Consider the following 27,763-nt stretch of genomic DNA (forward strand, 5'->3'; position numbering starts at 1 on the left):
CAGGAGGACGAAGAGACCAGCAGGAGGAAGAAGACATCCATGCAGTGTGGAAGCTATTGTATCAAACGGTGCGGTATTGGTTTAGTTAGTGGAAGGGCACTTCAGTGTGAGTGAGCGTGAATGGGAAGCAAGTGAGGGTAGTTTATTTAGTGTAATGAGTGGGATGTGGTTGTGTGAGCAAAAGGAGAGTGGTATTGTAAAGTGTGGGAGTTTTAGTAGTAGTGTGGGAATAGTAGTAGTAGTGTGGGAGAAGAGTGTGGGAGAGGTAGTGGGGAAAGAATGGTGGAAGCGGGAGACAAGAGCAGTGAAACATCGGAGGAACTAAAGGTTGGTGGGGAAGAGTTGAGGGTGAGGATGTAGGTAGAGTAGAAGGGTAAGGTGACAGTGGGTGAGAGGGAAACAATTTGAATCCTACAGAGGTATTGCAAGGCACAACCCCAATCCCTATCAGAACACTAACGTTTGGTGAGATTAGGGAAAGTTAGGAAGCCCTTGAGGGAGTCAGTGAGGGTGTATTTAGAGAACCATCACTAGTCTAAGTCAGAACTTAGACAGTAGGGGTAACGTTTGGCAGAACCAATCAGATGGTATGGACATCCGAGTTAGGGAAGAGGGTGGTCGGCAGATGAGAGAGAGGGATGGCCCTAGCGCCACTCCCCTAACCCCTTTTGATCCGTTGCCTTCAATTGAACCATTGGCCTGTCTCTGCCCTGAGCAAGTTAATCATTGCTCAAAACAACCGTCTGTGTAACTGGTGCTGTATCTATAATAAAAACCCCTGCACCGCCTCAAAGACTCAGGGTGGTTTCTGCTCCATTTGTGACAATATGATGATGAAACTAAGATGATCTTTTCCTTTTCTTCTTTGTGTAATCTTCATTTTCATCTTTGACGTCTTTCGGCCATAGTCTTGGATCGGATCTCTTTATCGTAATACGAATAAAAGAAATTCTATTGTTTGTCTCTCTGTACAAATTCTCCCCCCTTCTATCTCACTTGCGTCATTTGCTCGTTATTTTGACTTCATTTTCACCTTTGCGCTTACTTATAAAAAACACATTTTTGCAGTTACTAAAATTCATTTTTTTGTCTTGATGAACATCAAGAAAATCAACCATCTGCTTACATTTTCCGCTACTAAAACCTTACTTCAATCTCTTGTGCTGCCCCATTTAAACTACTCTTGCTCTCTTTGGGTTGGTCTTCCCAAATGTTCTCTTCTTTCTTTCCAGTGTATTCTTGACTCTACCATTCGTCTTCTTTGTAATAACTATTCTGCCGCTGTCTCTCCCTATCTTGTTTGCATGCATTGGCTTCCTATTCCTGCTTTTTTCGAATTTCATTTACTGTGTATTATTAGCACATGGTGATCGTTATTGACTTCCTCTCAGTCAAAATGCAGTCAATAACTAATGCAATTGACTGCATTTTGAACATGTTTACTCGAAAGAAAAAAGGGAAACAACCATGCAATATCCGGGCAAGGTTTCTGTCAACAAGACACTCCCACTCTGAGGTTGCCACTATTTCTCTGCAATATCCTATTTAACACATCAAGGAGAAAGCTACAGCATGGCAAAATGATTTTACTTTCTTTCAGAAAAACGGTTCACTTTTGCATGCTCCTGTCACTGCACAGTCCAGTTTAACCAACTGTGCAATCAATTGAAATGCTTAACAAAGACACATTTGTTATTTAAATACTACAAGATAAAACCACATTTAATTTACTAACTCTGCTTTTCTATTTACTTTACATGCTATTAAACTAAAGTTTTAAACTTCACCACCAGAAAGCTAAAACATGTATTGTTAGCACTGTTATGTGCTAATAGCCTTCCAGACCTCGGAAGGTGTAATTATCTTATGGCATAATGACCGTTCCCCTACTTATGGCCCTTAGTGTTATTGACTCCTCCTCATTCTGTAAGGCTATATCCTCGGAAGGAGTAATTATCTTATGGCATAATGACCGTTCCCCTACTTATAGGGCCTCATTACACGGTAGGCGGTGAGCCATGGCGCTATTGGCGCCATGGCTCATGCCGGTAAAATACCGGCACCGCCTTGGTGGAAAGGGGATTTACCGCCCCATTCCAAGGTTGGAGGGGCGGTAAATCCCCCTTCCACCATTTCCCTTCCCCATTCCCATTTCTGCCCCATAGGGCTCTATGGGAATGGGGAAGACGCTAATTTCGGCACCGCAATTTTGCGGTGCCGTAATTAGCTCTGAGGTCCCTTTGCATGTTGGATTTTAACGCCTGCAAAAAGCAGGCGTTAAATCCCCCAACCCGCAAAGGGACCTCGTAGTAAGGCGGTAAGGATTTACCGGTACCGGTATTTTACCGGTACCGGTAAATCCTTACCGCCATCCGTGTAATGAGGCCCATAGTCCTTTGCGTTATTGACCCCTCGTCGTTCTGTAAGGCTATATCCTCCGAATGAGTAATTATCTTATGGCATAATGACTGTTCCCCTATTTATGGCCCTTGGTGTTATTGACCCCTCCTCGTTCTGTAAGGCTATATCCTCTGAAGGAGAAATTATCTTATGGCATAATGACTGTTCCCCTATTTATGGCCCTTGGTGTTATTGACCCCTCCTCTTTCTGTAAGGCTATATCATCTTTTAAGATATTCTTGCTTTGGCTCCATATCCTCGTTCTGATCTGGTAACTCTGTATGTTCCGTTCCGATCGCTCCCCTCTTATTCTTAAACCATGCTTTCTGTCCCTCGACCTCCTTGTGCTTGGTTTCGTTTTCCTTCTTTTCAAAAAAAAATCCTAAAATGTGGAATTCTTTACCTGCTAACCGGTGTCTTTCTTCCTCCTAATAAAGGAAGGAATAAAGGAACATCTGCTCTCAGTTTGGTTTCCGCCAAGCTGCTAATCGTCCTTGTCTCATACTGAACCAGCTTCTGGTTTAATTTTGCTTAGGGTTTTGTTTTACTTCCTCTTATTTTTAAAGTGCTTTGAATTAAAGTTCAATATACATGAATATTTAAATAAAATAATTATTTTATCGGAACGTGTGCTTGTTGGCTATGTTCTTTTTCTGGAAATCAATATATAAAAAGCATCGTGATGCACTGCTGTTCTGTTATGATAGTACATTTATGGACTGATAAAAGCCCATTGTAGACTTTCCTGCTCCTGCTATAAGCTTTTGGAAGATTTCTGTGATCTGAACTAATGATGAAAATAAACATTTGTAAAATCACTTTATGGAAGAATAAGTAAGAAGGACATGTTGACATCATCCAAACGTTAAAAGAAGTAATATATTTAGGTGAAGAATCCCCTTATCCATTTTACAAGCCCGAAAACACAAAGGGGGATAAGTTGGATCTATCCAGAGTTGCGTTTTGGGGACCGAATATGGGTGCAAATGCCTCCCGCCAGGCATGTGCATGGTGAAAGGCACTTACACAGATTCCTAGTGAATCCGCGTGCATTGTACAGGTGCGAAATATAGGATAATTCGAGGAATCCATATCCTCTGGATTCCTGAATCTAAATCACATGTGCGCGGACACGCTGTCGAGTTCCTAACACAGAGGGTTTGTGGCAGCAGAATTGTTAAGCCGGATCCTTTCCCTGGCTTGGTGTTAGCAATCCAGGAAAATGTAACGGTTCATACACAGCATCTGTTAATGCTGTTCACATGCTGTCTACGTAGCGGTTGGAAAAAAGCACCTCCCCAATGACTGCCCAATAGGATTTTTAAGAGCCTCAACGGACACATCGCTTCACGGGTGAGTTAAGGTAGATTGGGTTTCATGTATGCATAGGATTTCTAGTACAGCACTATGCAGGCAGGCAAACAGAGTAATGTACACAAAAGGGGGGTGGGAGGATAACAGGAAATCATTGGAAGTGGGAAGGGTAGTCCATCAATCAGCATTGAACTGTAATATTTGAACATGTTCTAGAAACTGGTTTTCAGCCAGTTTAAAAATATGTCTGAAGTTTAAACGCGCTTTAGGCTATTACAATTTTTGATCTCCTGCTTCCAAATATTTAAAGTTTTGCTTTTTATGCCTTTGCAACCTCAAACTATGTTGGATCAATCACTGAGACAAAAAATGTCCATGTGCAGGACCTGCCTTTTCACTGTGTGTTGAGGACCCCCAGGGGGTAGTTCACTAGGATACGGCTTTGTCATGAAGGCGTCTCTTATAGACAGTCGCAAGTCACCACTTTATGTGCTCTTCATTTTTCAGCTTTGGCATGAACCACGACGGAGTTGGAAATAACTGTGGCTCCCGGGGACAAGAAACCGCCAAGCTCATGGCTGCCCACATCACCATGAAAACGAACCCATTTGTCTGGTCTGCATGCAGCAGGGACTACATCACCAGCTTCCTGGAGTATGTATCGCGGTTGGCTTTGTGCACTTAATTTGTGTGTGGAACACGCCGTGACTGAACGAGAGATGGAGTGTTAGTGTGGTGCACACACCGGGTCCGGGTTCTGAATATCAGCTTTGTCTTACCAGTTGGTATTGCATTCGGCCAGTACCGAGTACTTGGCATGTCTCATTTCCTGTGTAGGCCATTAGAATCCTTGGACTTTGCATGGAGCCCAGACCATGTCCAGATTGGATGACCTAACTATGCTAATTTCCAATAAAAAATGAGTGGAAACCTCCTTAAACCAACACTCGCCATTCCTGCATGCAAGCTCTTTTGGTATTAAGACTTGAGTACTATATTACTAGGGTATATGTGATTCCTACCAAATGTGACAGGAGGCTCTGGTGACGTCAATGCAATGCGTCAAAATTATTTGTGACTCTGAACCTTGGGGCAGTCCCAGTCCATATGCATCACATGATCTGTAGATACATTCTGATTCCTGTTCCCATTACAGAAATGTTGCGCCGATGCGTTGCAGTTTGCCGCGGCCATTTGCACTGTGCCAAATTTAGCAGCAGTGCAAATAAGCATTGTTTGCAAGTATTTTTGCATTGGGGCATTGCTTGCTGAGTGCATTTGTCGTGCAATATTGCAGTGCGCCCCTGACATGGGTTCCTTTGTCCCACATTGTGGTGTTCAGGAAAGGGGTGCTCCAGGATGTTAAGTTAATTGTTTAGTTCTATGTAATGGTGTGTTGAGTAGGTCATGTTTAATGCTCCCAGGGAAAAGCGTGGAAGTCAACTGCACAATAGCCACGGGAATAAAATACAATAGTTCTCAAGCCAGCTGTGATGAACCGTAGACCAGGGCATTTTCCAGGAAGGCAAAAGTTAAAATGTTGTTTTTTCTAATATTTAAAATGTCAAAATGTTCTGTAACCAAACAGCCGTAGAACTTGTTTCCGCTTGTACGTCATGAGTATCCTGTCTGACCGAGCTTTCTGGAAAATCGGTTAATCCATTTGTGGTGTTCCTGACTTAGTCAGAAATCCAAAGCCTTTGTGTTGCTGCCAGTGAGTATCATACCTAGTACCGACTAGGGTTAAACTTCATCGTATGTGCATTTTCCTCATGCATGTTCATGGTGGCCCTCCTGACTCCTGACATGATTTTACTGGTTGCTGGGTGGACAGCCCAGCCCTACACCACCCTCTGACTGAGGTACAAACTACGCTGCTTGCACCCACTACTACCTGCAGGTACCTCCGAAAAGGCGCCACTGTTCTAGCGCAGGCTGAGTAGATGGGAGGGTTTCCTCTGATGCTTGAGAGGTGAAATTCAAGTGCTTTGCGATACAGTTATGAAATACATTGATAGCACTATTTTAGTTTATAAACTATGATCCCATTCAAAACAGTAATGGCTCTTTTGCAAAATTTGGGGCTGGTCTAGCTGTTGCAATCAGAAGAAAGCTTAGAGAAAACAAAAACTGGTAGAACGTTTTACAAGAGTTGTGGCTACTTTAAGGAGAACACAGTGTCTCCTAGAAAGTTCTGGAGGGCGAGCAAGAGGACACTGCTACTATAGAAATGAGGAGAAATGTTCAACATTCGGACCCTGTAGAAAGAGGTTGAAAAACAAGGGTTGTTGTCAGAGTTACAGGAAAAGGTATTTCCTACGGTTTTTGTTTCCAGTCGGTTATGCACAGGTTTGTAATCGGTGGGTTCCCGGCTAGCTGATGTGCCGTGCACTGCAGCAGGTGCTGTATATTGTGGGATGCAGTCAATTTACCGATAGATGTGACCCTCCCTCAGGGTTTTTAAGGTAGTGCCGGCTCGTGTTTATTGGCTCCTTACACCCTTTTGATGAGTACGTCCAATGCTGCTGAAGATATACCAGCGAAAAGGATACACATGGTCCATATGAGGCAAGGGAACTCTGTTTCAGAGACCTCCTGCAGGCCGCCTGTCTGTGCATCATGAATCCACCTCGACTCAAGACACCAGCGCTGCTGCCGGTGTCTTCAACATTGTTCCACCGGACGCCCTGGGTTCTGTGGAGATCCCTAGTGTGGGATGCTCCGTCGCGCTGAGGGATATCAGAACAAGTGGTTACGTTGCACTCCCCTCAATTCTAGAAGACTCCTACTAGTCAACTCCCTTCGCAAGAGGCTAAACATACTGCAGGAACGCGACTCTCCCGCCGTGCTTGGATGGATCCACTCCTTGCCCAGCCGACGATGGCTAATAGGCTGCTTTACCATCAGGTGGCAGGCCAGAAGACTTGGACAGCGGACGCTGTGCAGGAATTCACAAGGACAGGAAGACAGAGGTGCGGCCTAGGAACGATGTTCTTTGTTCGTTTAGGTCTTTCATTAGGGCGATCATGCTGCCTTACGGCTGCTCACTCAGTGACTACCCTGGGTGATCCTTTGCCCAAAATCTCAAAACCACCTTTTTGTTTTTTTATGAATCCTTTTTACTTATTCCAATAAATAATTAGAAACAAAACCGAACAATGAAGACTCTTGCAAGTGTATCGCAGAAACAGACATGTTCAATACATATCTCCTGTACAACTCCCTCTACTCAAAACTCTCAACCCCTATCCCCACCACCCCAACCACTAACCCCCACACACACATAACTTATAAAAAAATAAACTGGAGGAAAATGCCAACGAAGTCACGAATAGAGTACAAAGGAGGAATCGGAGCTGAAAAATAACACGTCTTACGGATGAAGTGCTGTGCTCCACAAGAAGTAAAACTCGACAAAACAGTTCATCCCGACCAAACCATGAGCGCAAACTCTAAGTAGTTTGACATAAAACACCGAGATTTTGTATACAAGATAGAACAAATAGGAAGTACTAATGGAGGGAAGAAAGGCAAAGCCACAGTGGAAAATGTAGAAGACAACATGTTAAGCAGGTGGAGTAGCTGGGTGACGCAGACTACACTCAGGCATGGTTGCGCTTCTTTTTGTAGGTTGGCAGTTCAATGCCCGAGCCAAATCTCCCTGCATCCCTTGAGTACATCGAGCAGCCATTGTACAGCCTGTCGCTTGAGGACCCTGTCACCCTCGACTGGTGCTAGACTCCCGCGACTCCATATATAAACTGCCTGTTAACAACACTCTTCAAAGTGCTGCTTTTGCTTTCCTATGCTGTAGGAGTGCAGGAGGGCGAACACTGATTACCACGACAAGCCATTCCGCAAAGAAATCTCCTGCGTACAAAGCATTGTGTCAAGCTTCTGTCGAGAGGCCAACATGGTTTTTGGATCATTGGAGCGATCTCTGTCCATTTTTGTAATGTGCTCCTGTCATTGTTCCTGGTATATGTTCCAAAATACCCCTGCATCTCCCGGATAAAATCATTCAGTACTTTGAGGATTATTTTAAAGCCACCACCCTACCCAGGGAATGCCACGGCTCTCTGCTGATTACTGTGTATATCATTCCTTCTCGAAATGACACCCAGCTGCTCACAAATACACGTGTTGAGGATACAAGCCGGGCAGGGTGAGGACACAGTTTGAAATTAGCAAAGAATCACCACTAGTCTAGACAAGAATAGTGTTGCAACGTGCCAGAACTGAGGATGATAGAATAATGGCAGGGATATTACACTGCACCCACCCTTCCATAGCATCTGTGTGCTTTCTCCATGCTGGCCCTCTTTCAGACCCATGCAGCCTCTAGGCCTCTATCAGCTCATACTTTACAGAGGACATGTATCCGGAACAAGGGGGCCTTATACTTCTCGACAGGAGTCAGGGATATCGCAGCATGCCGAAGAATATGCCACTGTAATAATTTACATGCTTAGTGAAAACTCGCCATCCTTCTACTTCTAGACCTTTACACAGCCTTCGACCTAGTCGATCATGACATACTTCTCAAACACCTCACCACCACCTTCCACCTCTCTCCAGAAGCCACCCTCTGGATTCAGTCCTTTCTCTCCGGCAGAATCACCAGGGTTTTTGTAGACTCCAAGTCAGCTGACCCCATACCTGTGTCCACCCTGTCCCTCAGGGTTCATGCCTCTCCCCCACCCTTTACAACATGTCCACCAAACTGCCCTTTGATCATCTCGACAGTCTCAACATCCCCTACACCAATTTTGCCAACGACACACGACGACTCCTCAAACTCTCCGGAAACCATGACACCGACTCCACGCTCATCAACCATGTCTTCAGCATCATACAAGCTTGGATGGCCATCCACCATCTCTGTCTGAATGATGGAAAAACAGAACTACTAATCGTAGGATCTCCACATCACCTCAACTGTCTCTGCCTTGCCTTCTCCTCCTTCTGCATAGACAGCAACACCATCCCCGTCTCCAACCACGTAAAAACGCTGGGCGTTTACTTGGACGCAGAACTAAATATGCAAAAACATGTCAAAGCCATTGCCTCCTCTACTGCATACTCTACTAAACTAATACATCTTTCCAGGAAATTCCTCACCTCTGATAACTGCCTCACTCTAGCCAGAACAATCATAGGCAGCAAATTAGATTACTGCAACGCAATCTTAGCTGGGACCTCCACCAAGAATCTTTTTAAAATCCAATTGCTGCAAAACGCCCTCAGAGCTGTCTGGGGACTGATGCGCTCCGACCACATCTCCCACATCAGATGGGAGGCGCACTGGCTTCCCATCAAAGCCTGCACTGAGTTCAAACTCCTTGCCATCACCCACCGCTGCCTACATAACACTGCCCCCCCTACCTCACGCAACGTATCACCAAAAAAATACAACGTGCGCAATCTCTGCTCCTCTACCACTTCTGCCTTGAGCATTCCCAGATTTGCCAGACAAAGATCCGGGGGATCCTGCTTCACTACCATCGCTCCCACACTCTGGAATGCACTGCCTCAGCACATCCAAGATGAACCTGCTTACGCCCTCTTCCGTAAGAAAGCGAAAACTCTACTCTTTGACAAATACATGTAATGTACTGTCTTACCTACTTTGTACTTGACTCCCGACCTCTGTCACCTTGTAAACACCTTCCTACTATGGTACCTGTAACCTAATGTACACCTCACCTTGTTCTTAGCGCTGTGATACCTCCAGGTCTGGGAGCTACCAACAAATATAACAAATATAATAAATAAAATAAATAAATAAATCCGTTAGGTGGTGACAAGCAAAGATGGGGCACAAAAAAGTACATTTCTATGTATTTTAAAGCCTCACCATATTATACGTGACCAAATACAGCATCACTAGCTCTGGGACTTCTTTAGGCTGTCACATCGCACATGTCGTCATCCAGGCAACACCCAGCAAGCCAACAGCAGAGGTCCTCCCTTGCTGCGATGAACTCGGAAGATCTGCTCCGAATGTATGTAGAGTCAATATTCTCGCAACATGAAAACTTCAAGAATAAAATAGCAAATGTGGAGAGGAGAAATTATTTTTACGTGCAGATTGTTTACAGCAGGAAGCGGTGTAGCCTGGCTGGGGAGATAAGTGTGTATGTTGCTTCACACCGTGTTGCTAATCTCTCCCTGGACATATAACCATCATTTGTGGGGGTATTAGCCAGGGCTCAGCCCTGACACTTATTTTGAGCCCCGGCACTTATTGTCTCAGACTCACCCGTTGAATTATGAAGTGGTGATAGTGCATCCATAAACCACAATGAGCAGGTGCGAGCTGTAGTGCAACCCCAAATATGTCGACACTGTGGGGAGCAGCTGTGCATGGTGGCGGCAGTCGTGGGGATCTGCCCACCCGCAGTGTCACAGGAGTATGAGAAAATATTTGGGCCATGGCACTTATTTGTTTTACAAATTAAGCACTGAAAATAATTACTGTACTGTATTTTTCCTGTATTGGTAAATGTATTGCCACCAATACAGTCAAACCTACAATGCATTTTGTCACGCAATGCTTCTCACCTGTAGACACGTGATTTATACATATTTATTATCACACAAGTATGCACAGAATGTAATCCATGTTTAGTGCTCGGATTATGCAAACAAACATCGGGCAGTTGTAGTGTAAGTTAATCATTTACAACTACTTAAAGAAGGCACGTTCTAAAGTAGGAATGAGTTCTTCTAAAACAGCAGAAATGTTGGAAGCAGATTGAAATGTAAATAAGTCACTATGTGGTTTAGAATCGATTTCGTTTTTTAGGAGAAATGGTCAAATGAACCCACAGTGGTTATGTGGGTCAAGTGCTGCAAAGGATATGGCTCTCAAAAAACCTGTTGCTACTAAATTCCACACTCCACTTTAAGCTACTGTCCGTATGCACCTGCATGTTAAGTTACATTTCGGTCTAGGGCAGAATAAACCGAGCATACAACAAGTGATATCAGTTTCATGGACTGTATTGGGGTACATGTCAAAAGTGTGATTAGTTGATCTTAAATGTAAATGGGTGTCCGCTTCACCAAACTATCTAACAAAAAGGTGCCATCTGTTCTGTCAAACCTCTGAGCCCTTTGGAGTCATTTAACACGCTGGAGCCAATCAGGCCTCTAGACCCTTTCAGCTGTCTGTGGCCATTCAACTCTTTGAGATTGATCAGCACTCCAGCTGTGTCGGCTCGCTGGGTGTATCCATCTTGCTTGCCTTTGCACTCTTGTGCAGCCCTACAGTTCTCTCTGGTCCATTACCTCCGGTCTTCTAGACTATCCTGCTTCCCCAGGTTTTTCAGCTCCTTCCTCTGGCTTCTCTCTGCTGCTGCCACTTTTTGATTCCTAATACTAATTTCTTTCAGTCTTTCATCTCCCTCTTGTAGATCATTAATCTGTTTTACTGTTGGTCAATCCCAAATGCAGATTTTGTTAGGCTCCCTAAATAGTTTTCTTTTTTAATAACATTATCAGGCTCACCTGGATAGTCAGGGTACAAGCTCTGAGGGTTTCAAAGGCCCAGTAGCCATCTTAGAATCACGCAGAAGTCAGACCCCCATATGGTGTGCTGCATTTGCTGCTAGCAATCTTGTTTCCCCAAAGCTTGGACTTTCAGGCAGCAGATGGTGAACAATCCCCAGGTTTAAGCAGGGAGCAAACTAATACGGTATGTGCATAAAAATGTTATTTCCCAACGGGCCCTGCTGTGATGAACGCTCCCTTGACCTCTTCCCATTCTTGCATTCCATTGACTCATTGGTTCAGTTTCTTTCTAAACAAAGCAGCTCTAGCCCTTTTCCATAAATGAGTGGTGGCCCAAGTCAGGGGGAGCCAAATGATCTACTACAGTGCTTCTATCTTGATCAAGGCTCGGTGGTAGAGCCTTCTCTGTTGCCGCGACCATATTTTGGAACAGTCTCCCTGAACCTTTTAGGGCCACTGTTAACCATCTCGGATTCAGAAGAGCGTTGAAAACCAATCTGTTCTTAGCCTGACCACTCTACTGGCCTTCTCCGAATGGGTAGCTTCCCTTCTAGTGCCATGATGCCCTTGGGCGAACGCGCGCTTTACAAATGCTAATAACATAAACATAACATCTTCATGTTGGTGTTGGGATGGTTGGGATGGTTCCCCGGTATGGCAGAGGTCGTCTGGGGGTCTGTCCGACTCCCAAGGGCCCAACACCTTTCCCCAGAACAGAGGACTCATCCAACAGCAAGTTAGAACTGCGGTTTATTACAAAAACCAAAAGGGATCATACAAGACAATCAAGATTCTCCAGTACATCTCAACTTTACAATGCGCGCTCCCTAGTTTTGTTGTGACATGGCGTCATCAACCTGGGCCCTTCCCCAAAAATCTATCCCTGTTACTGATTAGGTGCTGCATGGTAACCCATATAGACGTACCCTATAGTGGTTATTCTACTGGTCCTTGCATGTCAGGTGTCTGTCCTGCCCCGTCCCCAAGAAACTATCTATTACATTGTTGCAGAGTAGTGGGTTTACCATTGGTTCTTGCCCTTTGCCATCCACCCCTGATTTTCTATTTCATGATTTGCTGGAGCTGGTCTCCCCAGGCCTGGGACCGGATTCGGTTCTCAGCTCTCTGTGCACCTCTTCAAGGTAATGTGAAACGATTATGTGTCTGTATTGTATCTGGTAGTGTACCACCTTTGCCTATGAGAGTGCGTCTCCATGTTGCAACACTTGTTTCACACTTCGTCTGGGTTGCTGAGATTGGCTCTCCTTTCTCCCCATGGGTGAATGCCCATTGTCTAGCTTGCGTGGATCACGTGCTTGTAGACCACAAAATCAAGCTCTTGGGCCTGCATTTATGAGGATTTATTCAATTTTTCTGCAGTTTGGAATGTGACTGTGTATCTCTGAACTTGGCTGTGAGCTTGCCTTGCGCTCCGTGCAGCCTGAGTCGGCTTTTATCTCGTTTTCTGGGGATTGAGGCCTTTTGTAATTTTCCTTAGACATGGAATGCAATTTCTACATGTTCGTGTTATGCTAGGTTTCCTATAGATTAGTCACACGGTACGACGTCCTTTCATCACGGGATGTTTTTTCGCGGGGTTTTTGCTGCGAAATCTTTCGAAAAAACCCATCGAATTTTTTAGGGGGTTAGTAAATTATATATATGGGGAGTGGGTGTTTGGGAATAAACACAAATTAAAGAAACTGGAGGGTTGGTGAGGGAACCCCCCCCCAAAATTTTTTTTTTTTAAAAATCGATGTTTTTTTTGTAAACGAAATCGCGGTAAAAAACCCAATGAAAAAACATCCCTCGATGAAATTACATGGAACCAGTCACACATGGTCGTACCAGGTTGTATATATACTCCTGTTATTCATGGCGTTATTTGCCATAAGCATCTGCAAGCTTGCTCAGGATCTCTTGTTAAGTTTCTGTGTTACTACATTTGGCTAATAAGAAAAATAATAAAGCTTTCACAGTATGTATATGTATCGGTCCTCTAGCTATAGAACTGTGTAAGAATGTTCTTCGTGTATACAAGTGTAAGTTTGTGTAATGCAGTGCAGGGCTGCCAGTGTACTTCATGACTAACGCTGCTATGTTGTGGTGTCACTAATGATGTCAGCATCGTGGCTTCTTGGTGCTTAATCAAGGCTGTCCATTAGGGTATTTCCATCCACAATTTCCGTTGTGTCCCCTGTACCTGTAAAGATATGCACTGGATTAGGTCTGAATGGCTGACTGAGGGGTACCTTTTTGTGTATGTGTCAGTCAGTTGTGCACTTGGTGTTCATCCGAAATATGATGGATGACTTGGAGTGTTCCTGAAGGGGGACTCCTTGAATAACGAGGAGGACTCTGGTGATCCCACCGGTATCTCCTCGTGTAACTCACAGCACTGGCCAGCAGGCCCTGGTCGGCTGGCTTTAGTGGGCTGGAGATTTCACCCAAGCTCTTGGGACAATGGTAGGTCACTGTCCAAGCACTCTGCATTTTAGAGTTCAAGGCCTGATCATGTTCTTAAGAATGTCCAAAATATGAGTGAGCATAAGTCAAAGGCTATATTGTAAAGTCATGCTACTAGGTCACCCCACTCTTAATGAGCTATATAATGGAGCAGTGGCCTCGACAGGATTTTAAGAGGGCCGGGCATGTATCCATTTTGTGGAGTGTTTTCACCTTTTGATAGCACAAAACTTTAATTTTGGTGGGGAAAAGCACACCACATTTAACAAAACGACTTATTTTGTCAGGTTTTACCTTTAAAGGGGAAAGGGAGCTACAGCCTGAATAGGATTCTGAGGCATATCACTGCTAGAGCCCTCAGGGTGTGCTGTCCAGGGAATGGAGACATGTCTTTGGCGAATCCGTTCTGTGAATAATGATGCTTAACGAGGGTTTGTGTCGGTTTGTGTATTCTTGCCGTGTTGCCCAGACAACAGCTTTCCCTCCACCCTATCTCATTCTGGATGTCAGTGGGTCTGTTTGTTGTTTCCACCTTTCTCTTTTGTCCTTCTCATGTTTCTTCTTTCTTCCTTTGTTCTTTTTTCTTCCTAATGACTGCCCTAAGTTTAACCTGTCATTGATCGATTGGTTGTCATGTTCAGCATTATTAAGTCACTTAGCTCACAAACATCTCTGGCTTTAAGTCGGTCATTATCTAAAACAATTGTATTAGCCTTTGTTTCCTGAAATGTCCAACTTGGCTGTGAACACTTTGTTATCACCTTTTGCTGATAACAAATCTTTAACAAGGTTATTAACTGTGTTAGCAAAGCCCACCTTATATATTCTAATTCAAACTGTTTTCATACCCATTAATCAACTACAAACACGTATTAATTTCAACACAATAGATTAATTGAATGTTTATAGTTTACAACGGTGCACAATTCCATCTATTGATTTATGTTTTGTAACAGTTTATTCACCTTTCAGATTTTATATCCAAGAACACATGCTCCAAACTCTAAAACCATGGTTCTGATGCAAGACAATTAAGTTTGGAAGACGGTAGTAGTCCATGGTACAAAGGCAAGGGAATCTGCTTTTACCTCCAAAAAGCCTAATTTTCTATTTGTTGTACTTTATTCAAATCACTGTGGCAAACATAGCTGAGCGCTAATTACTATTAATGCCTTAATACTTCTTTTGGAAACCTCTACAATACACAAATGAAATGGGCCTCCAATATTGATGTGCGGTCTTGCAGAGGGCCTCTTTATGATCTGCATGGTAGTTTAGGTATGTAACACCTCCTACAATGTCACTAGTGCCTCAAAGGCCAGGAAGATCCATTTTAAAACTTTAAAAAACATGTTAGCATGCATGGACAAATCCAACAGTTTAAACCTTTCTGTAGGCACTGGATAGGCATTTGCCAGGATTTGCAATCTTATGGCCTAGTAGTGGAGATGGCAAGTGGATGCTAAGCTGCAGTTGAGTGTCATGCTGCAGAGGACATCCAGAAGGCCAGGGCGGTGGCAGTGAGGATTCTGCGAGGCAAGTGGCTGGTGACATCTGATGTGCAACGTTTAGCTTGCCTTAAGCCAGCAGGAACCCAGGAAAAGCAGCATTACAGATGAGGACTTAATGCTGGTGAGCCTGGGTGCAGGGAGTACATTAAAATGGGGCCTGCTTGTTGACTGGAGTCTCAGCAGATGTTTTTTTCATAAACATGTCCATCTAAAGATGAAAGGTGTGAGGGCCTTCAGTGACTGTGTAGCACATCTTCAATGTGGACAGACCTCCCATATTTTGTCATGAAAATGAAATCACTAAGGGTGGATATACCTGTGTCTGCCACATACTGCATTCAGGATCTTGCACTTGTGAGATCTGAATGTCGGAGCCCAAAGGCCAATTGCAGCTGCTGCCAGCGTCCTGTTGTGATATGGGTCAACCATGAATGTGGGAGATGGGGGGTGTTCCTTCCTAGAAATACCATCCCCCAACTCACTCCATGGCATTCATTTTATGTCACAAAGGTGGTGCTGAAGCACCTTCTCAGAGCCCAATTACAATGTAAACACAGCTAAAAACAAGCAAGTGCAGAAAGGCAATGTTACCTTTGGTGGGAGTCGGTGAGACGGCTCCATTGAAATACCCTCCTAGAAAGTGGATTTGGAAGGAAACCTTCAGAAATTAGTCCTGGCGGAGGGTTAAGAAGCAACAACGCACTGATGTTTAAACTCAATCTCCAAGTAAGAAATAGAAATGAATAATCCCAAAATGAAATGGAAAACTAAAGATGACCATAGATCAGATATCTGCAGCCAGCATGCAAGAATAACATTTGCCATTCAGCCAATAAACACCAAATAAATGAGCACGGTAATATCTATTTTTTTTTTAAAATGTAGCTGTGAAAAACGTGCATTGCAACAGTAACACAACACTAATATGCTATCCCTTTAGTAGCAATTTCTTCCTGTCTATCCCACCGTCTACCTTCTTTTCCTGGTATTCCAAGAGCAACTGACGGAGGTCTGTCAAATGCTAAGACACCTCTCTCTAAGACCTCTGCCCATTTTGAGATCTGCTGACTCCACAGACGTTAGCTTGCATGCTACATAAGCCACACCTGTTAACAGCGTGTCAGTTTTATAGTGTTGGCATTTGTACATTTTGATTGCTAATGTTTTCATGTACAGATGCAAGGACTGGGAGGCATCCTCTTCAACGTGGTGCCACAGAGTGCGAGAATTGCATATCTCACAAGCACAAATGGAACAGCATGGGAAGTGGTACTGCAAGCAGCCCTCAAGTGCAAAACAGTTACCGCGCATCTGCTCTGTTATACTGCTTTCCTAGTAGGTGAATTATCTTCACGTGGTCCGTTGGCGGCACTTGGAAGGCTTCCTCCAAACTGGCACCTGTAATGAAGGTAAATCCAGTGCTTTAAGTGGGGCCCCGGCAGTCTCCAAACAGTGGGGCTGAGCCGGGGCCCTGCCGGGGCCCCTGGGTCCCACCACAGCATCGTTGTGACACATTACTCTGCCGCGGCCACAGCTGCAACGGGAGATGCGCCCACCATTTTCGAGGAAGGCAAGCTCACAGAAGTGCCAGCCAGCCACAGCTCTGCCTGACTGGCACTTCTGTCAGTCACTGTAACTTACTCCTGTGATCCCTCACGCAAGGGCTCACAGGAGGAAGTTGGTGTACTTTTGTTTCCACCTCCCTAGGTCACCGAGGTGTCTTGGACCCTCGGTGAACCTGGGCACTCTGTGATCATGTCTATATTTATAAAAGATGGCTTGAAAAGTGCACAATTCAAGCCATCTTTTATGAAGCTTTGCCGACAGACAAAGACGCGTTGGGCTTTGTCCGTCGTCAAAGCTTTATACAAGATGGATTGAATTGTGTACTTTTCAAGCCATCTTTTTATAAACATAGAAATATGGCTTGAAAAGTATGCAAACCATAAGGTACGCACACAAATATATTAATATTACATATTTGTGTGGGTACCTTATTATGGTTTGTGTACTTTTAAAGCCATCTTGAAGTACACAAACCATAGTAAGGCACACAAATATAAAAATGTAAGCATTTATATATGTATGTGCATACCTTAAGATGGTTTGTGTACTTTTAAAGCCATCTTTTATGAACATAGGCATTTGTAACATATTTCTATGTTTACTAAAGATGGCTTGCATAGTACACAACCCATAGTAAGGTATGCATACAAATATATAAATGCTTACATGCATTTATATATTTGTTTGCATACCCTACTATGGTTTATGTACTTTTAGGCCACGCCCATCCCGTAAGCCACGCCCCCAAATGAGGGGCCCCTCTCGATTTCTTACCCCACTTAAAGCCCTGGGTAAATCCCAATAAAGCGTGTCTCACAGAGCAGAAACAATAGAACGCAGAACTACCTGGAGGCTGTACAGAGTGGGTGCTGCAAAGAGCACCTTCAGATCCCTGGGCTGTGTCTATGTGATGTGACGTAAGAGGTAGGGGTATGCAGAAGGCAGAGCTGCAACCTTGCTCTTGCATGCACGTTATAGAAAGCACGCCTATGAACCTATGTGTTACATGTGTCACGTGACAACCACGAGTTCATTTGGTAAACGAGTAAGCATTAGATTTCCTCTTGTGACTAGACAGACTCTTGTGCAAACGATATGGCACGAGAACAAAATCTGTGGGACCCGGTATGCCACATGGGTCTTTACAGCAAAATAGCAACTGCCACACAGTGTGGCAAACATAAAACAGAGAGATGGAAGTTCCAGTGTGCTGTTCTAGCGCCCCGCTTGCAAGGTGAGATCCTCATGCACAATTGTCCAGTTTATACCAGAAGTAGAGAGTCCACTGAGGGCATCACAGACATAGATGTCACCACGGAAATGGTTATGCCACGGAGTGTCGAGGCGAAGCAACACCAAGCTGGCACAAAAGGTAGGTTTTCCCCTGTTCCTAAGATGGCCACTGAGTTTATCATCAGCTTGTGAAACCATGGACCAACCCCAGCGTAAAAAAAACTCCACACCAATAGAGACATCATTAGACAAATGAGTGAATAGGGAGAAACAGGAACAAAGAAAGGGTCTAAAAGAGGCCAGTGAAGGTGGAGGGCATTATAAAGCTGAGCACGTCACTTCGTTCAGGCGCGCCCCTCATTGGCTCCCGGTGATGCGTCATATCCAGCATAAGATGATGTCATTGACTCAGAAATGCATCCATGGTGGTGCCCTGGCTACCTTAGTGCCCCTCTGCATGTGAAACCTATCCACAGACTCTGCGGTCCAACTCTCCCATTATTTTCTGTCAATCTGGACACAAACCTGCTAAATTCGGAGGCTCCAGTTTTAACATCTGGGCCCCCGAAAATGTGGAACTTTCTTCCAGCTGATATCCAGAATCTTTCCTTGGTCAAGAAATTTCGACCGAAAAGCTTTATTTTTAACAAGGGCGTTGATTGAGTCTCTGCTCATCCCTTTCTATTCTCGATTCGTGTCTATTAGTCCTACTGCCCTGAGGACCATGGGTGTGTGGCGCCATATAAAAACAATCAAATAAATAAATATAGTTCAATCGTGAAAATGAGAAGCAGCTTTTAGAAACCAACAACGCGCAGTAGGAGAGAGCCAGAGACGAGGGGCACCAAATGAGTCTGTTGCAGAACCACAGACTCAGGAGAAGTAGGGTCTCGGAAGTGCTGAGTACTCGGGGGAGATGGCCCCAATTAGTGGCGATCCTCGGTGCTGGAACTATGTAGCATCCTAAGGGGAACAGAACTGCTTGCTAATGTGGAGGGCCAGAAATGCCTTATTTGTGAGAAGGGCACAGGTTCCATTAGTAGTGAACTCCGGCACTATTACTCCAGTTTAGGAAGAGTTGGTCCGGTGCTGTCCACCTTGATGAACTACGAATACTGAGCTGAGTGCTATATCCCTGTATAAAGGATGTGGTGCAAAGAAAGGGCAGATTGTTCTAGCCCTTTCACTGTAACCCGTGCTAAGGAGCGGCTCTATGCTGTACACCTTTTTCTGTAGTTTGATCCAAGAAGCAGCTGGGTGATATAGCCATGTGACCGTAATAGAGAGAAAGAAGTGTCTGCTCACTTACACCCTATAGTTTACCCAACCATGACACCTTTTTGCTTTGCCTAATCCCAGAATGGAGCACCCTATTTAAATTCAGAGTGACACCCAGTAGGTACCATAGGCATTTCTCCATACCTCCTACTGTTCTTATCTAGACAAGTACACTGCTGAGGAGCTCATCTCGAGGAGAGGTATCGCTTCAGGTTACCTGGAATGCATAGACCTACCTTGCTAATGACCACAAGCCTGTATTTTTTTCACCCATTTGGACACTGCTAGCTTAGAGCATTCCCCGGAAGGAACATTGTATTTTCATTCTAGATAATTGCCTACACCATACAAGTAAATTTCATTTAACTTCATGTGTCGCGGGTTTTGTCGGTCAACCACACACTTAATGTGCATTTGCCTGGGTTTCATTGCCGGATAATTGGACGAACTTTGAATGATTAATGATTACATGCCACAGCCTAATGTAAGCATCTCCCAGGTATTTTTAATTGGTGTGTGAAGGTATACATCTTCTAGAATTAATTTCCATTATGGACCCAAGAAACAATCTCTTGCTTTAGAATCTGGAATTGGTGCATTATCGTTGTTTGGTGAGCAGGAAACACCAAATATTTAACCCTTACTGCACCCCTAATTGCATTCACTATAAAGGTTTTCAATATAACAAATTCGATATATGGGCATTCAATATAAAAATTTGATATAAACACTGTATACCGAAAGTAGACTACCATGAAATGGAGGCCATGACTTATTTCTCTGTACAGTTGTCTAGGATTTCTTTTGATCACTTCTAATAGAACTGAGAGACTCCTCCTCCAGCTTGGATGTGGTCATCAAGAAGAAGGGGCGATGACCCAAAATGACATTATTATATCTCGGCCTGAAAATATGGCCGCTCTACAGGATTGTCTGAAGAAATGTCAACAAAATGACTGGTTCCTCTGAGGAACATTCAGCCTAGCTAGTAACGTGTCTCCAATCAACACTTCCTAATTCCATTGCATATCACTTTGATCCAAGATGTTAAAGCAAATCAAAAGCTAGTGTGTGATGAAGACAGGGGCTTGCTGCCAAAGCCTGGGGCGACTCTGCAGCGTAAGGTGGGAGATGTAGAGACCCCACTCCTATTGCCAACCTCCTCCATGAATCTGATGATCTTAACATCTGGAGGTGGTGAAATATATTTGCCCGGTCTCTGCTGTGATCAGAGCAAGAGTGTCCAAATAACAGTAATAACCCAATGGTTACTCAGGGATTCAGAGGGCTGTTCAGAGGAAACCTAAATCCGAGCCGGTCCTGAAGCATCCTGTTGGCTTGTGAGGTGCCTTATAGACACAGCCTCACACATAATCAACCAAGCTACAAAGAGACAAGTTTCATCCTGCAACAATGCCATGGGGTCTTGTTCCCCAGGCAGGGCCCTCATACAAATAGAAAGCGAGTCTTGGAGACAGTGGTGCAGCTTGTAGCATAAAGACTGTGATCCGCTGATAGCATAATGGTTGATGAAGGGCACGCTTCCGCCCACAAAAAAGATGTCCACAGAGGCTTCTGAAGCCTCATAATGGCACAAACTCATGTTGGTGAGGGCAGGGAGACGTTCTGCCTGCTCTATATCACCCAGTCTGTTCTCGGAATAGAGCTTCTTAGGGAAGCCAGTATCCCTATTAGACAGAGGAGAGAGAGAAAGGTACTTATTTGTGAGCAAGAAGCATGCTGAGCATTGTGTAACGGATACTGTGAGCATACTGATCATTAGGGAGACGAGTATCCCAATTGGAAAAGACTGGAGAAAGAATCCTTGCGCTCTTTAGTTTGACCCTCCAGACACCATTTCGTCAAAGTATTCCAAGCCTAGAATTTCCTTTTCTATTGTAGGTGAACCCCTAGGTCCCATAGGTGCTTTCTCCCCTTTTGGTCAGACCTTAAGCCAAGAGATGCTTACGAGGGGGTCATAGCTAAGGCAGAGTGAGAAGACCCCCATGCAGAAGGGAGCTTAGTAAGCATGCTAGACTCAGAACCGTGGCACCTTATTGTTCAACCCTTCCTGACACCTTTCACTTAGCTACGACATAGGAACATCCTTCTTAGCTGCTGATAAACATCTTGTTGCCACAGACACCTATCCCAACCTTGGAAAAAAAGTCTTGAAATATAGACTTTTGTTTCACACGTTTTGTCGTTTGACCCTCTGTGTCAAACTTCCCATACCTCTGGTGGTGTTCAACTTTTTTTGTATTGTATTGGGAGTTTTGTCGACACGCTTTTTGTCAACAGTAAACTTGTGAACATCATTCTGAATGAAAGTGACACATTTTAAACCAAGCTTGGCATTGAAGCTGGCACTTTTTTGGGCAATCCTTTCTCCAGGAGGTCAGGTTTCACTTTGGTGGATGGCTGTAATTAAGCTTACAGAGTCAGATGAATGAGGAATGTGTTTCTTCTTCGCTTGCAGGATATATACACATTCTGCATTTCAATCCCAGCTCCTTTGATTGAATCATGACAACAGTGTTTTGATGTGTGAAAGCATGTTGGGGTTTCCTTATTTCCTCCCGATTGATTCCACCAAATACCTTTTCTCTTGGACAATGCACACGTCCGCAGGGTTAAACATCCTTATAACAGCCACACTGACAACAGAATGGTACAATGCCTGGAACTTCCTTTCTTCGTCTGTTCGTCCTAGGAAATGAGGAGCTTTGAAGGCAAATTTTAATCACACTCCTGAATCAGTTTTGGGCAGTGGAATTGGAATTGTGAGTGACGAACAGGAAGCTTTCACTGATGGGGCATACAAAAATCTCCTCTTCTCAAATGTCTTGGAGTTCGAATGCAAATGCTGTTCCACCTATTGCAATAGGCCCTCATCTTTCACTGGGATGGGCTTTGGTGATATGATATATCCAGTAATAAAGTGGCTCAATATTCTTCCCTGGACTCAACTTGCTTTTGGAATTTATATAGTCCCCATCATCCTCTGCTTCATAAAAGTCCCCAACTCAAGGGGAAATCACTGCATTTTCCTACTGGTGACTGTGCTCTTGACCTGTTCTAATTGTCTTTCTTTGTATGTTAAGCCTGTAACCAGCCTTTGCTGGATTTATGATTGAGCTTAGACACCATTTTTCTTGGGCTCAATATTTTTGAGGTTGGTAAAAGGGGGTCATCTTAATGGTCAACTTACTCTAGGTGCCACAGGAGATTTCAACATCTGAGCTTTCATTGTTAAAGATCTCATAGATTCTTGTCTCAATATTTAGGGAGGCCTCATGTGGAGTGGGAGTAAGCATGAGGAAAGACAGTTCTAAATAATACTGTAGAAGGTCTAAGGGAAACAGAAAGTACAAGGGCCATAGTCCTGAGTCCGACGTTCTAACATGTAACCGTTAATAGTCAGGTGTATTTATTAATTTACTGAAAAATGTATAAGGCGCACTATACAGCAAAAAGTGTTTCCAGATGCCATAAGGTGAAAATGGGGAGGGAGCATGGGATATAAACAACAAATACTGGTCCTGCTAGGCCTTGTGACATTCGGATCGTGCAGGTGGAGTAACAAGAAGTGCAAGGGGGGAGGGGAAAGGTGGTGGAGGTGGTGTGGGGGTGCAGGGAGGGTAGTGATGGTCAGGGAAGGGAAATACTTGCAGGGGCATAAATGCAGGGCTGGGGAGGAAGGGCACAGGGGCTACGCAGGTGCTGGGGGAAGAAAGGTTGGGCAAGTACCAAGGGATGAAGGGGGTGACCGCCATTTAAGTGCGAGGACAGGGGGTGGACCAGACTCAGGAGGGATGACCATTTAGGGGTGTGCTGGTAGACAGATCAGGGAGGGCCTGTTACTCTGTGTGACTCATAGGTGGCCAGGCCACCAGGCAGGGGTGTTAGCAAGGGAGGGGGAAAGGCTAGGCGGTAGAGCAGAGCAGGGCCTTGAGAAACATCCGGAACTGAAGAAGGTCTGGCTCAAGTCTGAGAGGGACAGGGAGGCCATTCCAGAGGGAGGCACCTGCCAAAGAGAGAGATCTACCCTCAACTCTCTGATTGGAAAAGCATCTGATCTGCAGAGAGTTGCAGCTAGACCACCAAATGGTTCTAGCAGGCAGGTATTTGGAGAGAGAGTTGGATGTAGCGGCGTCCCAGGACCCAGAAGGCCTTCTGGATGATGCAGAGGGTCTTGAATTTGATCCTTGCAGCCACCGGGAGCCAATGGAGAGATTTAAGGGGTGGAGAAAAGCAGTCCCTGGGCTGGAGGACAAGGATAAGTCTTGCAGTCCTATTCTGGATTTGTTGAATGGGGCAAAGAGAGGAAAGAGGCAGATTGAGGAAGATGCTATTGCAGTAGTTAAGCCTAAAAGGACCAGAGCTCTGGAGGTGTTGAGTTTCTGGGGGGAGGTAAGGAAAAGGAGAATGCTTCTGAGCAGGTGAAGCTAAAATGGATTTTCTTGGCAAGGTCTGTGATGTGTGGAATGAAGGAGAGAGGAGTCAAAGACGGCACCAAGGTTTTTTGCATGTCAGGATGGGGAGGGGACTAAAGGAGGGCAGCCAGAGAGTGGGAGGGAAATGGGGAGCAGGGGTCCCAAGGAGAAGTAGCTCAGTCTTCCTGGCATTAAGACAGAGATCATTAGGCATGCACCATGCCTGAATAACAGTCAGACAGTCAGGAATCAGAGAGGAGGAAGGGGAGGGAAGCTTGAAAGAGAGCTGAGTGTCATCAGCATAACACTGGAAATGAGTGAAGGAGGAGATCAGGTGGGACAGAGGGGCAAGGTAGATGCTGAAGAGCCACAGCAATAGGATAGAACTTTGAGGGACACCACTGGTAGAGAGTGAGATGGAGGAGAGGAAAGGGGCCAATTGCACATGGGAAAGTCGTTTAGGTCAGGACAGCAGTTTCCGTGCCTCTAGATGCTCTGAATCCAGATTGGCGGTCGTGGAGACAGCCAACTGATTCATTGTGGAGGGTCAATTGGGAGATGGCCAACTTCTCCAAGAGTTTGCCCCGAAAAGCAGTAGTGGAAATAGGGCAGTAGTTAGCCGGGCAGGAGGGGTCAGAAGACAGCTTCTCTATGGAGGGTGCACAAAGGAATGCTTAAGATTGTGCTCGCCTCCACAGATGTACCAAAGTCACTCAGTCATGGCTGAAGTGTTCAGGAACTCCCCCCTGGTGCCTGCTAGTGCCCCACTGACCTGCTGGGCAGTGGTCACTTGTTTTTTTGATGACTGTCTATTTCTTCCTCATCTTCCCTGGATCATTTTCAGGCTGCAGTTTTTAAGACAACCAAACCTCATAGCCATGGGCAGTGCAGCAATTGGGGTTGGTGAGCCCTCCTGTCTTGGAATCTGGTGGACCCCTTCTTGGCCCTGTACCAATCTTATTTAGGTTGTCTGGTTGGTATGCTGATTCTACCAGAATCCCGAGTATGACTGCAGACTACCCTACAACTATTGTCAATATACGTTTTTGCTATACTGGAGTCCTCAGGTTTGCCACCTTTTAGTCTTTGAGCCCAGAACTGCAGGGCTTCCAACTCTCTCAGCCTGATACCCTGGCTGCTTCCCAGCGTTGACTCCACTGCTCTGGTATTATGCCACTCAAAGCCATTATTATTATTTGTGTGCATTATTAAACCTGAATTTATGAATCATTATGAATCATGGGCTCTCTGGACTTGCGCGGTGTTGCTTTCAATGGACATCCATTTCCACACCCACCACCTTCCCTCTTCCTTCTTCAAACCCTCATTTCTCCAAGTCTTCCTCCTTTCCCTTCATGTACCCTCCTTATATTTATTTTCCTCCTTGTTCCTCCTTCCTCCACCCCACTTTCACTTCTTTTCCTCCACTCCTCTGGTCTGCTCCTCCTACAAAGTCATCCATTCCATTCCCTCTCCTCCTTCCCCACCTCCCTCTCACCACACTATGTCCTTAACTACAAACACCAAACTCTGTTGTTGCTCCAGTCTCCTTGTATGCCTCTAAGAACAGTATTTGTGACACCTTTGTTTTGTTTTTACCTGTTTGTGGCATCAGACGTGGCCAAATGTCCCAGCCACGGACAATGTGTAGCCAATATTGTCTGTATCACTAATTGCCAGCTCATGTCTCAAAGGTCTGTGGATATAAGAGGTGGTCCCTCATTTTGGAACCAGATGCCCTTATCACGAAAGCCACTTCATTTTGCTATGGTGCCTGCCTTCTGCACCACCGACTGTTGCCTGTGTTTGTTCACAAGCTTTTCATCTGCCACGAAGAAGTTGTAATCTTACATTCACGTCGAGAATTGTGTTCTGCACTAGCATCCCTTCTCTCCGCCCCAGGTCAGGTGTAGTTATGTTATGTTACTTTGCATTTATATAGCGCCTTATGTACCATTGGTATGATCTCAAGGCGCTGGTAGGTTGAACGCCCTCGGGAACCGTAGTTCAAGTCAGTAGAGAGAGAGAGTCATAAAGTGCATGTGAGCACCGGATATGTGTGCAGCAGGTGTGGTATTCATATGATAGCTGCTTCTTAGCGGTAGGTGTGGTGGTTGGGAGATCATGAGCATGTGTTCGTTCTGGCAGGGTGTTATCCAGACGGATTCTGGCTGTGTTAGGCCTGAGGGGAATGCCTAGGCTGGCGGGTGTGTAGCCAGCTGTGTTTAATTAGGATGATGGGGAGTATGAGGCAGGTGTTGGTATGAGAACAGCTATACTGAATGTCTCATAGTATCGCTGTGTTCTAGTTGAGTGGTGGTGTATAGAAGAGAGTAAGTTTGGAGATGTGATATGGTGGTTTACATTAGGTGCTTGTGATCGAGCTCGCTCCAACCAGTCCATGCACTCCAACCATGTTTGTACAATGTCCATTCCATGCCCTCTTTGTTCCACGCTTTCCAATCGTTGCATGTACTCCCTCAGTTCTATGCACTCTATTGGTTCAATCAGTTCCATGTATTCCTTCTCATGCACCCTGTACATGTTACGCCCTCATCATCTGTTCTGAAGCACCAAGGGTTTCTTCTCCATCCTCAGAAGACACTTTAAGGCACTCGCCTGCCTGCTTAAGTCCACAAATGCAATGATCACGAAGAGCCACCAGACTCATGTTTCTGGTACAGCCACCGATGCTGAAGGGTCAATTTACTTTCAATATAATGGGCCTCATTACATGTTTGGCAGAAACACAGGTAAATTCCCATTCAATGGAGTCAGATAGACTCCATGGGGAATTTGCCGGTATTGCTGGACCCGGTATTACCAGGCCAGTAATACCAGTGTTTTTTTTGCCGGTAGGGTGGCAGATATACCTCCAGCTCAGAGCTGGAAGTAAATCCACCATCCTACTGGCATACTTGGAGTGTGCTGGTGCAGTAACGTGCTGTTATGTGGTAATTCCAGCATGTTGTTAACACACCGGCACACTCATGAGGCCCAAGACCTGCTAGAAAGGTTCCATGGGATCAAAGCCCAAGTCCAGAAAAAGTGGAAAACATTTGCCCTCTCTTACCTAGATCTAGCGACAATGCACAAATGTGATTGTGACAAGATGTAATTGCCTGAAGTGGAATCGTTTCCTCTGGATCAGCAGTCAGAGTTCAGATGCTCTCATAGCTACATCTTAAATGGGCAACGGGGGGATTGACCCTGGTGGATTTAACAACCGCATTAAGGTCTTGCAGTGATCACTGTGTTCTTCAAAAGTGTGATGTTGGGGAAAACTCAAAAGTGGTATTACCAGTGATGATCCATTCATGATTTGGACTTTCTCCCACACCACGCATTTGTTTTTCAAATGAGGGTGGAAGCCAACACTAACTGATACTATTGTACTCAACAATGCTGATATAACAATAAGGAAAGGCCCTGTATGGAATGTATACATTTGTTTTCTTCTTTAACCCTTTTGACTAGTCTCCCCTAAAAGTAGCAATCTGGTTCGATTAATTAGTTTCAATAATGTGCTCCTCTCATGATGAGTATTTATTTTACTACAGCAATATTATTTTCAGTAGTCCACTCTCCCACCCCTTCAAATTTCGCTCCATAAATCCGTTATTACCTTCACCAATCCCCCTTTCCCACCATTTGTTCACTGTGCCAGACATGTAAATCTTTTTCATTCCATGCAGGAGGTGCTAGTTTAATCCTGTTTCTTTACTATGTGTTCTGCGGCTAGTAGTCCTGGATTTCCCGTTTATAAATCTAGGACTACAAGTCTCAGAATGCAAAATTTAAATCAGGATTGGAGTAGCGTCTCCAGAATGGAAAATGATGGCATGTGCTGTGCCTTCCACCAAACCACTGCCCATTCTTCTATCCACTAATCTAGGTTCCCTTGCACCTGCCCCTCTTTCCCCAACCATTTAAACCTTGCCGAATTTTCCCTGCGCTAGTGCCTTCTTTCCTCCACAAATTCCCTCTTCCCTCTATGTATCCATTCATCTCTCACTTGCCCGTAATATTAACCTATCATTAAAG

The 27,763-nt window shown here is 44.8% G+C and overlaps 1 protein-coding gene across 1 annotated transcript in view; it reads left to right on the forward strand.

Annotated features, from left to right (window-relative positions):
* Window positions 1–27,763, forward strand: part of ADAMTS10 (ADAM metallopeptidase with thrombospondin type 1 motif 10) — a 932,646-nt gene that overhangs the window by 627,312 nt on the left and 277,571 nt on the right. Inside the window, exon 10 of the mRNA XM_069649542.1 lies at window positions 4,222–4,368. Coding sequence (XP_069505643.1) covers window positions 4,222–4,368 — 147 coding nt within the window. The remainder of the gene's footprint in view (window positions 1–4,221; window positions 4,369–27,763) is intronic.

This window comes from Ambystoma mexicanum, chromosome 1p (genome assembly GCF_040938575.1).
Source record: "Ambystoma mexicanum isolate Mex_15411 chromosome 1p, UKY_AmexF1_1, whole genome shotgun sequence".
NCBI lineage: Eukaryota > Metazoa > Chordata > Amphibia > Caudata > Ambystomatidae > Ambystoma > Ambystoma mexicanum.